This window comes from Belonocnema kinseyi, chromosome 9 (genome assembly GCF_010883055.1).
Source record: "Belonocnema kinseyi isolate 2016_QV_RU_SX_M_011 chromosome 9, B_treatae_v1, whole genome shotgun sequence".
NCBI classification, from domain to species: domain Eukaryota; kingdom Metazoa; phylum Arthropoda; class Insecta; order Hymenoptera; family Cynipidae; genus Belonocnema; species Belonocnema kinseyi.
Window position 1 is genome coordinate 10,996,218 of NC_046665.1, and position 12,600 is coordinate 11,008,817.

Here is a 12,600-nt window from a genome sequence, read left to right on the forward strand (position 1 = left end):
GAGACTGCGAAAGCACGGCCTATCGATCCTTTTGGCTTGAAGAGTTTTCAGCAAGAGGTGTCAGAAAAGTTACCACAGGGATAACTGGCTTGTGGCGGCCCACGACATTAGTGTACAGAATAACAGAAAAGATGATTGAACCAAAAATTTGCATCCAAAAAAGATGTACCAATTCCTTATGAATAACTTTTTCATATGACCCGTAATTTCCGCTTTATTCATAAAAAGGATTCAAAATTAAAAAAATTAAATTTCGGGACAAGCGAAAAAACCTGTGAAAAAAATGAATAGACTAAAGTTGCGCATCCAAAGAAAGTAAAACTCATCCATTGTCATAAAGAACTCTTACATAGGACACGTAGCTTCTGTGTCAATCGTAAAAAATAACATTCGAAGAAGAATCATTCATTTTTTTTTTGGTAATGACACGAGACGAAAAAACGTCATACACAAAAGTTATTCACCAAAAAGGATGTGCAAATTTGTTAATGATACATAAACATAAACAAGAAATAAATAACATACATAAATACATTAACAAGAAATAAATAAGAATACATGTTTTAATCCGAAAGAAGTAAAATTGTAAATAAAAAAATTGAATCTGTAGAAAAATGACATTATGAAAAAAATGAAAAGGCAAAAGTTATGTAGCCAAAATATGTCTACTTTCTTTTGTTCAAAAGTCTTGTTATCAAAATAAATTTAAAAAATTTACTTTTTGAAGAAGGACAGACGCTGCAATAACATTTTATGTAAGCAAATTTTTTGCTTAAATTAGTTCTACTAAATGGGTTTGAGCCACCGCACGCTAGGGTGCGTATTTAAAATTTTAATCGTGAAAAATAAAATTGAAAAAGAACAAATTAAAATTAAACAAATTTAAATAAAATGTTTCATAACTATTCCCTTCTTAATACCATTCTTTCTTTCTATGGATAAAACGAACTTTCTGGTCGAATATTTATTTATATTTTTAAAAAATAGTTTCTTTTTTGTTTGAAATTTTATATTTATTTGAGCTCTACTTTTGCAAAAACGTCTTTTTCCCTAGTGGTAAATATATTATTGGTCTTGAGGTACACCTAATATCATTTTCCTTTTTCAAAAATCAAAACCTTGCATTGTTGGGTGGATTTGTACGTATTTCGGGCGATAAGCATGCAAATTCGAGAATAAAAAGTTCCATATTGTACATTGTAATACGTCAAAAATTCAAATTCAATTGACTGAATATGAATAAGAAAGTCTTGTTTCACCTTTAATATAATAATACATATGGGTTTTGTATGTGAATCATGTGCCACATCTCAAAACTATAAAATTGATAAGAAAAATGAGAAACGATAACTTACTAACAAATAATTCCATTTTAAAAAACCTAATCGAAATTATGAACAAAATAAATAAATACATTTTTGAATAGTGAAATGTAATACAACTTACCGTAGTTTTGCACGCCAAATTGCAAGATTAGTTCTTGCTGAACGTATGTGAATCTTCCGAATTCCATACCGTGACCGTTCTCCACGGACGAGAAGGAACAATCTGGCTATTGAAATAATGATTTCAAACATTCAGCAGCACTGACCTGACAAAATATTTGATTTTACTGGAAAACTGCAATCTTACATTTTCCATTACGCACACTACAAAGTGCAGATTGTGATGATCCTCCCTGGATATATTGGGACTTATTAAATCAGGTAACAGCCGATCTTGTTGAGGGTATACTTACTAATTACATCGAGCCTCTGCTCGATACTATTGTCTATCCCAATTTTAGCCAAGTCCAAATTTATTGACGCTGTAGCAACCTACGAAATTTACAACTCACTCTGATCCCTTAGTTGCAGAATCCCTTCCCGAAGAAATATGTTGTTTTACAAGGTGTTTCAGACGACTTGTATATTTCATCGATTGAATGAAACAATTCTCAAAGAAAGTTATGAATATTTAAGCTTCCAAAAGCGAGGAATACAACAAAAACAAAATTGGTCAAATATTATTTTTTGAAAGTGTTAAAATCGCTAAAGAAATATTTCAGTATATTTCGAAACTATCTCCATGATATGCTTCGATCAGGCGATAATTCATATAGAGCATATTCAAAATCTCAAACTTTATTTCAACTTCTTACGACTATTTTATATGAAAGCATTGTTTACAATTATAAATCGTATGTTATGCCTGAATTGGATTGTTATGATTTTGGAGACATGTCGAAACTGTTGTTAAATATCGAGCTTCAAGAGTGAAATAATGTTTATTCTATCAAAAATAGGCTTGGCCAAACTTACCCTACTTTTTAAGAATTATTAGATTCAATTTTTCATGCAAAAAGTGACTCATAAAAATATATACCATTCGAATCAGAATGAAATTGGCCATCAAAAGTAGGGTAACTTTGACGAATCATATTTTTAATATAATATACATTATTTCACTTTTGATTAAACATAGACATTGCTCGTTATTTTCCTAATCCAGACATACCACATAAGTCATATTTTTCCCAATACTTTCGGAGAAATTACACCTAGACAACATGTCTCCAAAAGCCCATGTACACAGCCCTCTTGAATGTTAAAGTTTTGAGGCTAGATATCTATGGATTAAAATTTAAACAAAGCAGAGTTGGGTTTGTAGGCCTGGGGTGTGTGGGTTTGCGGTAGGTGGGATTGGGGTTTGTAGGTTTGGGCTGTGCTTGGGATTTGTGGGTTCAGGTTATGTGGGTTTGTAGAGTATGTTGTTGTAGGTCTGTGACATGAGTTATTATAGGTTATTTTTGTTGTTGTTTTTTAAAATTTAATCAGAATCCTTACATGCTGGAGTCATTCTGAGGATGAATTCGTATTCAGCGAGCCAAAAAACTTACAGTATACCTAGTAAACTCTATGTAGACTCTCGAAAATGTTTTGTGGTCTTGCGTTATTTTCGAACAATTTCCACTGATGTTGAGGAAAGTCGTTTCATGATTAATTAAAAAAAGATATGGGTAGTTATAACAATTCTCTCACTGGAAATATTAAATATAACATTTTTAGAGAAGAATAAAAAATATTTATTATTGGATTAAAATCGTCACGTGGCTCGAATTATTCTCCCATATTTATCACTGTGAGGCGTTTTAATTAAGTGTTCAAATTTTCGACTATTTTATCGAAAATTTTTACCCCAAAAAAGTAATTTATATGGTATGTCTTGTTCTCGATGATAGTTATGTGATTATGCTTGTCATGCTGTAATCCACAACGTTTAAAGCTTTAAATTTGAAAAATGTTGGCGCTCTGCCGCCATCTTACCTCACCTTGCATCCTCTATCCTCATATTATTTAGTTAAGTTAAATATCCAAGGGATATTGCTATCCTTATACTAGGATGACTTCTTATTCATTGAAAGATCTAAAGTTAAGTGCGAGGGAAGCATAAGAGAAGCAATCAGATTTTTAGAACATTTCGGCTTTATAATAAATTATGAAAAGTGCTCATTGATAGCAAGTCAGATTTGTAAATACTTGGGTTTCGATATTGATTTCCTGAATTTTTCTTTAAATCTGACTGACAAGAAAACGAGACAAATTAGGAGTTTAGTAGATGATTTCAAGGCTGGGAAGTCGTTGAAGATTAGAAAGTTTGCCACATTTTTAAGAATTTTGACATCAGCCTGTCCAGCAGTCGCGTATGGTTTCATACACTGTAAACTGCTAGAAAGACACAAATTTCTCGCATTAAAATGTAGTGTAGAAAATAAAGAGGGAAAGATACGAATTAATGAGTCAATGATAAAAGATTTAGACTGGTGAAAATTAAACGCGACAATCGGACGTCATCCAATAAGAACGCACAAATTTGCAACGGAGGTATTCTCTGACGCATCTCTCACAGGTTGAGTCTGTTTTTGAAAAGGTAAAAAAGCACATGACTTCTGGGACAACAAAAGAGACAAAGAACCACATTAATTATCTCGAGTTTTAGGCTGCATTTTTCGCGTCAAATGTTTCGGGTGCCCGGTCAAGTTAGTCCAAAAAATAGGGTTAAGGTTACATTAATTCGCATAGGGCTGAATCATGGAATGCTTGTTCATATCATCAATATAAAAGAAATGTCAAAAGTCCCCATATATCCCGCATGTGCAGAAAAGTTGTTCAAGATAGGCCTATTCCACGGTTTCCCCCGTTTGCAGTCGTTATGAGTACTTCAAGGAAAATGATTTAAGATAAAACTAACGGACTCGTAGTCGTACCAGCATGGCCCATGCAACTGTGTAGTACCTACTCTGCCCATCTCTTCAAATTGACCTGGTATAACTGTTAAACCTAGCAGTAAATTATTAACAGCTCCCTACAGATACGAGAGCCATCCACTTTCATCCCAACATTTATTGGTGATAGACAAGTTGTTCGCACTGCGTATTTGAAGAAAGGAGTTTCAGAAGAGGCTGCGGATATAATGGTGAAATCAATTGCCGTATCAATATTAAAGCAATATGAATGATGTTTGAAGCGTTGGTGAGAATTTGCTCATCGCAATAAAATTGACGTCTCCAATTGAAAGACATCGGAAATCTTAAAATTTCTAACTGATCCTTTTAGTAAAGGGGCGAACTACAATTCGCTTAACACAAGTTACTCAGAAATTTCCCTAATATCAGTGTATGATATCAACGAGGATGGTCTGGTATCCTGGTTTTTTAAAAGAGCTTTTAAAGAAATATTGCTAGCATAGAGAAATCAGATCTCAAAGTTGGAATAAAAATAAAGTGGGAGATTAAAACATCAAAACCCGGAGCTTTCCAACTGAAATTAATTTTACCATTCTTCAAAAACAGACCGGACATATGTACAGCAAGCGCAGTCGAGTACTATGTGAACTACACAAAAAATGTAACGATTGGTAAAACAACAAATTATTTATCGCAACTAGGAAACCTTACGGGCCACTTTTCGTCACAAATGATTGGCCATTGGATGAAATCCTTACTGGAAAAAGCGGGTATTAACACAGAGTAGTTCACCGCATATTGCACCCGGCATGCGTCGGGATCAGCAGCGCACAGACGGGGAGTTGATATTGGAGCCATTAGACGCAGCGCTGGATGGTCACCAGGTTCTGACACATTTTTGAAATTCTACAACAGGCCAATTCAGCCCCCAAATGACCAATTTACACGGGCAATCTTAGAATATCTTTAGGTGTGATTCACATGTTAAAGTTAAAAGCAAGGTTATGGAAGAAAATACAAACTTTATGTAAAGAGTAATGAAGAAAACTTTTTCTTATAAATAAAATTATGAATGATTGATAATTACTCTAAAGAACTACATAATTATCATCGAGAAAGAGACATTTCATATAATGTTTGTTTAATGATAATATAATATAATATAATGCTCCTTTGATCGGTCAATTATTCACGCGATATCCTTAAAAATTATGCGCATCCTTCAGATAGTGTTATATGCAGAAACCTCATATTTTTGAGTCAGATCAATTAATTACTTTTTGAGCTACACCACGAACAGTTTTTGAAAATGCAGTTTTGAGATAATCGCGTTTAAAGTTTCAATACAATAAAACTATTAGTTTTAGTGACTGATCGATTATTCAGTGATACGAGGCGCATATAATAGACCTTCAACTTCTTCGAAAAATTAGTTCTGCTTTGCCAAAACTAAGGGTACAACAGGTTTATATGTACAAAGGTATTGTGAAAGAAAGGTTGCCCCATTCCAGGCGCTCATGGTACCTGAATCTGTAGTTCATAGTACGCCGGTGCTCTCGATTATGTGCGATAGCTCCGTAAATATTTAATATTTCGATTTTTCCTTTTTCAGTACACACTCAATATATTGTACTTTCGAAATATGTACAAAAATCGATTTTTTGAAAATTGTAAATGGCTTTCTCCCTTTAAATAGGAGACTCTCGTATCTGCAGTTTAGGAGAGCCTCTCCTCCCCACCCTTTCTGTAAACTTAAAATAATCATATACTATCAATTTTTTTTTTCTAGGCAGCAATGTTTTATTTGATTTTTTCATCGTATTTGGCACGCCGAGATAGAAAGGATAATAGGTAATCCATCGAATTAAAGCGAGGGAAGAAAGAGAGGAAAATAGTAGAAACGAAAAGTTGAGATAATTTTTGCGATTCAATAAATAAAAGGCGTATTTGCGTAAGATAAAGTGTGCTTACAGTGAAATAAGTAGTATTTGCGATAAGATGCTCTATATTGGCTAGATGCTTCTTAGGAAGCCGGTCGAAGCTAGGGATCAGGCAACTTTACGGGGTTGCCGAGTATGGTAGACGTGGAGGATAATGTTGTTCCGTTAAAAAGTTTCGAAACGAAACAAAGGAGTCCCCTATAAGTCAAAAAGTGCAAATTTTGGAGTAATTTTATTTAAACTAGATTTTTCAAAGAAAGACCGATTTGTAAGTTTCAAAATTAACAAAAGCACACAGAAACATTTTTAATTGATATCCCATAATTCAATAACCAGGATGTTATACCTAATATGAATAGGTCTTTGTGCTCATCGTAGCAGAAAAACTAGAATTAAGAATTTTAAATGTATTTTTTATGAATTCGATATGCCTAATGAATTTAGATCTTGTCGTTTAATTCTTTTTTTAAATATATTTCCAGAAAAATTATAAATGCAGAGTCTCGAAGAAAATGTCGATATATCCACCAGCGATACTTCGTCTTTTCCAAAAGTGTCAGACTTGACCAAAAACAGTAAGTTTAATACTCTTTAAAGTAGCTCTGACACATATTTATTTTCATAAGATTATACTACAAATTTTACTGAACATTTGATAGGTTTTTATACTTTGTTACAAGCGACTATTGATCATAACACTTTTAATGAATTATTCGCGAATAGAACCATTCACGAGATGATAGAAGCGGTATTAAAAGAGGGTTAGAGAAACCACAGTGTGAAAAGAGCTTCTACTTTTTGGTCACGCTTGACGTATGGAACGCATTTAACTGTAAGTTTTACAGAAATACTGCTTTCTGCCGGATGATATTGTGGTACCAATGCTGCGATATCAACCAAATTAGGATACACAAAAAATTACTCGGTACTAAAGGAGCGTGGAGCAAACGAAGTGAAGCCGAAACCCTACTCCCGTGAGTAGTTCCGGTGATAATCGCGAAACTCTGTCCTGATTCTAAATCAATGCAAAAAAGTTCTTAAAAAATGACGAAAATTACTATGAGCTTCAGCAATTGTGTCTAGTCGTCACGAGAAGCTTTTTTAGCATTAAAAAAATCGTTCTCTCTAAACTAGACATGATACAAATTACTTCTATTAGGCATAGAAGTAAGTTTAAGTGTAAATGAGATCTTTAAAGCGGTTTCTTTAAAGTTATGCGTGCCGTGTCACATATGAAGCCAAAAAGTACCTGGGCAACAAATAGATTTCAAGCTTGTACCTTTTGTTTTAACTTTTTTCTCTTTAAAATGAAACTTATTAAATTTCAAAGAAGTGTGTTTGCGAAATTGTGTTTTCGTTACAAGTGTGTTAAGATGGCATTTTCTGCTCGAGTGGGAAGGCGAAGCATAAACCCGAAGATGAGTCGTAGGAAACCGAAAACGAACCGAAGGGTGAGTGTTGCGGCTTCACAGGAGTGAAGAATTGCCATCTTCGCGCACGAGTGCTGAACTCCGTTTGTTGTTGCAGCTGCATGTGAAATCTTTTCGTATGCCATGTACAGGCAGCGAGAGGTGTCACAATTGTCATTAATCAAGAAAATTCAAAATAAAGCATGGAACCTATTCTTTTTAAAATAGTCAAACTGTCAATTTCTTTATAAAAATTGCCTTTCAATTATCAAATAGTGTGTATGTTCAACTAATGGTTATTAAACTTTAATTTCTTTCACATTTTATAGCAAAACTACCGCATCGGTTCAAAGAAGCCGTCACATACACGTCGAATTTTTGTTTTAAATGGTGCTTAAGGTCTCGTTAATAAAAACTGATATTTGATAACGTTGGAAGTACCAAAAACTTTGTCACAAAGTAGATAGACTACACTAGTAGAACGGAGAGATTTAATTTGAATAATCCAAACTTCTGAATGGTACACTTGATATATAATATATTTAAGGATAAGTAATTTAGACAAAAAAAATGTACGTTGGTATCACTACTTACACTTTAACTAATGACCAGGTGTTTATCGCGATTGGCAGATACTTGACGAGGAGAATTATAGTTGTCTTTAACCCCGCTTGTTTCTTAGATGACATCTGAATTTTTAATAAGTATCCGAAGGGAAAATCGCTCTAAAGGTCATCTGAACTTATTTTAAAGTTTGGCAGAGTATCCTACTTGTTCCGGATTTTCCTGCATGCAGATTGTATCTTCGACTTTGAATGTTACGTGTATCGCTCTACTTTTGCCGTGCCGCTTTTTGCATTTAATCTGCTCCTCCAAGATTCGGGCTCGGGTCTCTTCTCTTAAAATAAATGGTCTTGTATAACGAGTCTCGATATCCATTGTGAGTTCGCATCCTTCGCCCTTATCGCGACGATTGATGTATCTAAAAAGTAATTCAAAGGGGCTCTTGCTTATGGCTTCGTTAGGTAACTCATTCAGATATTTCTGAACTACCTCGAGACATTTTTTAATTGGCTGATCCGGCCTTGTATCGATGCACGCGCTGGAAGCATGTACGCGTCCTTGTTTTTGCACATCACGCATTCCAGTGTTTCTCAAGTGTTTTTGTTCACGTATAAACCAGCCAAAAACACAGAGGGCGATGGAAAAGGTAATCAAATATTCTGAAAAATATAACATTTTCTTGAAATAGTACAATTTGCCAACTAAAAATCAATACAATAGAAGCAAAAAATGACTCAAATGTTTCGCCGTATATTGTGTATTGTAGTATGACGTTACGATCATGATAGGATAGGTGAAAATTTCAAGAAGATTAGTATAGTTGGTATATCTTAACATGGAAATGCATACGTCTTTTTGAAGAAAAGATTCTAAACGTAAATGTTAGATAGAAATGGCTGAATAGTAATATTGTTCAAGTGTAAAATGGATTTTCGTAATTCTGTTCCATCCTTTTTTGGTTGAAGACGTTTCAGTTTCACGAAATACAATGAACCATCCGAAATTTGAGTTCAGAGTGAGTACCCGATTCTGATCAACACTATCAAATTTTTTATATTTTTTTCGTGACACTGAAAGGTCGTCAATTAACAAAAGAATAAAACATGGCTGAAAAACTATTCTACCCTTGACAAATATCACTATTTGTACATTTATCACTTACTTTTACGTTTAGAATATTTTCTCTAAAAAATCGAATACATTTCCATGACCTCATGGTAAATTACTGAATACAAACCAACAGAGCATATACCGTGTGATAAAAATAAAGTCAACGAAACAAGTAATTCTTCCGATCCTGCCGAACAATGTAAAAAAACTCACTCAGCTTCTGATACCATAGGCCAAAACCCGACGCAGATCGTTTTCTGGGCGCACTTTCGAAGCAGCTTCCAGATGGCAATAGGTCTGGCAAATTTCTGAGATTTCTCCAAGATTGGGAAACTGCTGGCACTCCTGGGAACTCGCGAGAGACACTTTGATAAGGGACACCCAATCGTATCTGGTATTGGTGAGCGCGTATGACCCGACGGGTTAGTACGTGTGAAATCGGGCAAAATGAAATTTGAGCTGACTCGTCTTCGTTTCTTCAGATGTGGGTTTATTTTAACTTCGTTACATAATAGTTCGTCAACATTATAGCAAATGTCTGCAGCCATTGCACTGCATGTTTCTTGGGACCAAAGTATCAATAACACCAGCTTTTATTGAGTTTATTCATACTATCAAACGTTTCGATCCACGAACTCGGAGTTCAATATGAAGTTTACAGAATTCTTGTAGAGTTATTCCACATTTGTTTTACATTAAATCCTAAAAGTTGTAAAAAATGTATAACATTTGTTCAAGGTTCGCTCTTACCGCCGATTATAGAAATAATTTACGAAAGATTAATGCACTTTTTCCGTGCATGTTTTTATATCATTATAAAGAACACAGAGACCAAACTTTTTTTTTTTAATTTTTTGGATGGTCCGAGGGGAAGAGTTGAGTGAGTGAGGTGAGGACGTGGTAGAAAGTGAGAATTTAAATGAGAAAGCGCGTAATCTGGCAGAGCTGTCTTGTTTCCGCGTTTGGTCTTATTAAACTGTCTAAAACCTCATAAGGGAAACTAGCTGTGTTTCCGAAACGTAATCAATTCTTCTTTTTAAATAAACTTCAACTATTAGGCTGGAGGACGACGTATTTATAAGGTTCTCTTTTGTACAATTTTTTAAGTTTTCCGGAGAAATTACATTGACATTTAATGAGAAATATGATCATTATAGATATAGAAATAGCATAAAGGAATTCACTGCTTTGGAAATTTGTTCATGTTTAAGGTATTTTTTTGTAACTGGTTTAAATTAATTTGTAAGTGATATTCCGGATTAGTGAATTGATATTTTATGAAAAATGTGATTGTTATAAGAAAACGACATAAACAAATTCGCTCTTTGTACATTTTTTAAAGGATTCCGGAGAAATTACATTGACATTTGATGAGAAATTTGATTATTATGGATATAGAAATAGCATAAAGGAATTCGCTGCTTTGGAAATTTGTTTATGTTTAAGGTATTTTTTTTTAAACTGGTTTAAATTAATTTGTCAGTGATATTCCGGATTAGTGAATTGATATTTTATGAAAAATGTGATTGTTATAAGAAAACGACATAAACAAATTCGCTCTTTGTACATTTTTTAAAGGATTCCGGAGAAATTACATTGACATTTGATGAGAAATTTGATTATTATGGATATAGAAATAGCATAAAGGAATTCGCTGCTTTGGAAATTTGTTTATGTTTAAGGTATTTTTTTTGAAACTGGTTTAAATTAATTTGTCAGTGATATTCCGGATTAGTGAATTGATATTTTATGAAAAATGTGATTGTTATAAGAAAACAACATAAACAAATTCGCTCTTTGTACATTTTTTAAAGGATTCCGGAGAAATTACATTGACATTTGATGAGAAATTTTATTATTATGGATATAGAAATAGCATAAAGGAATTCGCTGCTTTGGAAATTTGTTTATGTTTAAGGTATTTTTTCGATATTGGTTCAAATTAATTTGACAGTAATATTCCGGAGCAGTACGTTGACATTTGATGAAAATGGTGATGGTTATACACGAACTGCTTAAACCAATTTGCTCTTTGTTCAATTTTTTGAAATCTTAGGCACTTTTTTCCATTTTTTCAGTTTGTTTGCCAGAGCAAGTTTGTTTGAGAGTTTGTTTCTTCCGGAGCAATACATTAAAATTTTATAAAAAATATGATTGTTATAAACAAATTCGCAATGTGGCACAATTAAGCTGCGTGTGTTTACGCCTTATAGAGTGTCTTCTGAATGTAACTTGTAATTTAAATTTCTAGTGAAAAAGCCAAAAATTTGCTTATAACAATTAGATTTTTTAAAAAACGTCGATTTATTGCTTCGAAATATTACTGTCGTCCAGTCAAATTAGTTTGAAAACAAATCGACAGGTCCCCCTGTGGCCGCCCTTCGAGTTCAGGGTACGCCGGCGTCAAGTGCCCCTGACCGGCCTACCCGCGGCTTCGCTCTTCCTGCTCCCGTTCCCTGTAGCGGACTTGGTCGGCGTTCGACATTTGCCCCTGTGGCCGCCCTTCGAGTACAGGGTACGTCGGCGTCAGGTGTTCCCTGACCGGCCTACCCGCGGCTCCCGTACCCTCACACAGTAAACGACCCCAGGGTGAACTCCTGCCCCGCGGAGTCGGTGCCCCGATATCCTCCCCTCCTGTACCTGACCTGAACCGACCAGGGGGAAGGTGACCTGGTTCCCCGACTCCTTGCGCGCATGATCGTCAGCTAACCCGACGTCCCTCTATTTTGTTTACAGAGTACAGCCGCAGTGCAATCCTAATAGCCTCCGCTTTCATCACCGTAAACAGATGCGTAGCATACCACTCAACATACACTCTCGCACATTCACACTGACAACGCACGCCTTTATTTGAATATTTCAAACAAACACCGCTTAAGAATGACTACGACACACCAACACACATACACAAACACACGACACAATTACACCTAGTAGTTACATTAGCCTTGTAATTTATAGGAAAATATATTGTCTATCTTTTATATCGTAAACCGTCGTTCGTTTCCCTATAAAACCTGCTCCAACTCCGAAATCCTGACAAGACTGAAGCGTCCGGTGGGACAACACGCAGGTCGAGCGAAACGAACCGCTATATTTATATTCTGGGTACAGCACGTAGAGTTGCAAATGGAAGAGACCCTCTTCTTAAAATGGTCAGGAATCACGAAGAACTGGACAAAGGAGCCGTTCTGTACAAAGCAGCGGAGGAGGCTGCTGAAACACTCGGGCTTGACTTCAGTATTAGGGTTGAGCAAAATGCATCAAATTTTATCTATCTCGAGTACTCACTCCTGAAAGCCCGGATTAAGAAAGCACAAGAGAAAAACTTTCGTGAACAGCTCCTCGATAA

General features: G+C 35.0%; 2 protein-coding genes across 5 annotated transcripts in view; one reads left to right on the forward strand and one right to left on the reverse strand.

Moving 5' to 3' along the window:
* Positions 1-12,600, forward strand: part of LOC117180165 (pseudouridylate synthase 7 homolog) — a 156,334-nt gene that overhangs the window by 36,963 nt on the left and 106,771 nt on the right. For all 3 annotated transcript variants that reach the window (XM_033372517.1, XM_033372518.1, XM_033372519.1), the window contains one exon: positions 6,648-6,740. In XM_033372517.1, coding sequence (XP_033228408.1) covers positions 6,659-6,740 — 82 coding nt within the window. In that variant the 5' untranslated portion in view covers positions 6,648-6,658. The remainder of the gene's footprint in view (positions 1-6,647; positions 6,741-12,600) is intronic.
* LOC117180167 overlaps positions 8,084-12,600 on the reverse strand; it is a 76,640-nt gene continuing 72,123 nt past the window's right edge. Inside the window, exons 2-3 of one of the 2 annotated variants that reach the window (XM_033372523.1) lie at positions 8,628-8,797; positions 8,084-8,556 (exon numbers count right to left, since the gene is read on the reverse strand). In XM_033372523.1, coding sequence (XP_033228414.1) covers positions 8,322-8,556; positions 8,628-8,710 — 318 coding nt within the window. In that variant the 5' untranslated portion in view covers positions 8,711-8,797 and the 3' untranslated portion in view covers positions 8,084-8,321. Of the gene's footprint in view, positions 8,798-12,600 lie in introns of both variants that reach the window. The other variant, XM_033372522.1, reaches the window with a different exon arrangement.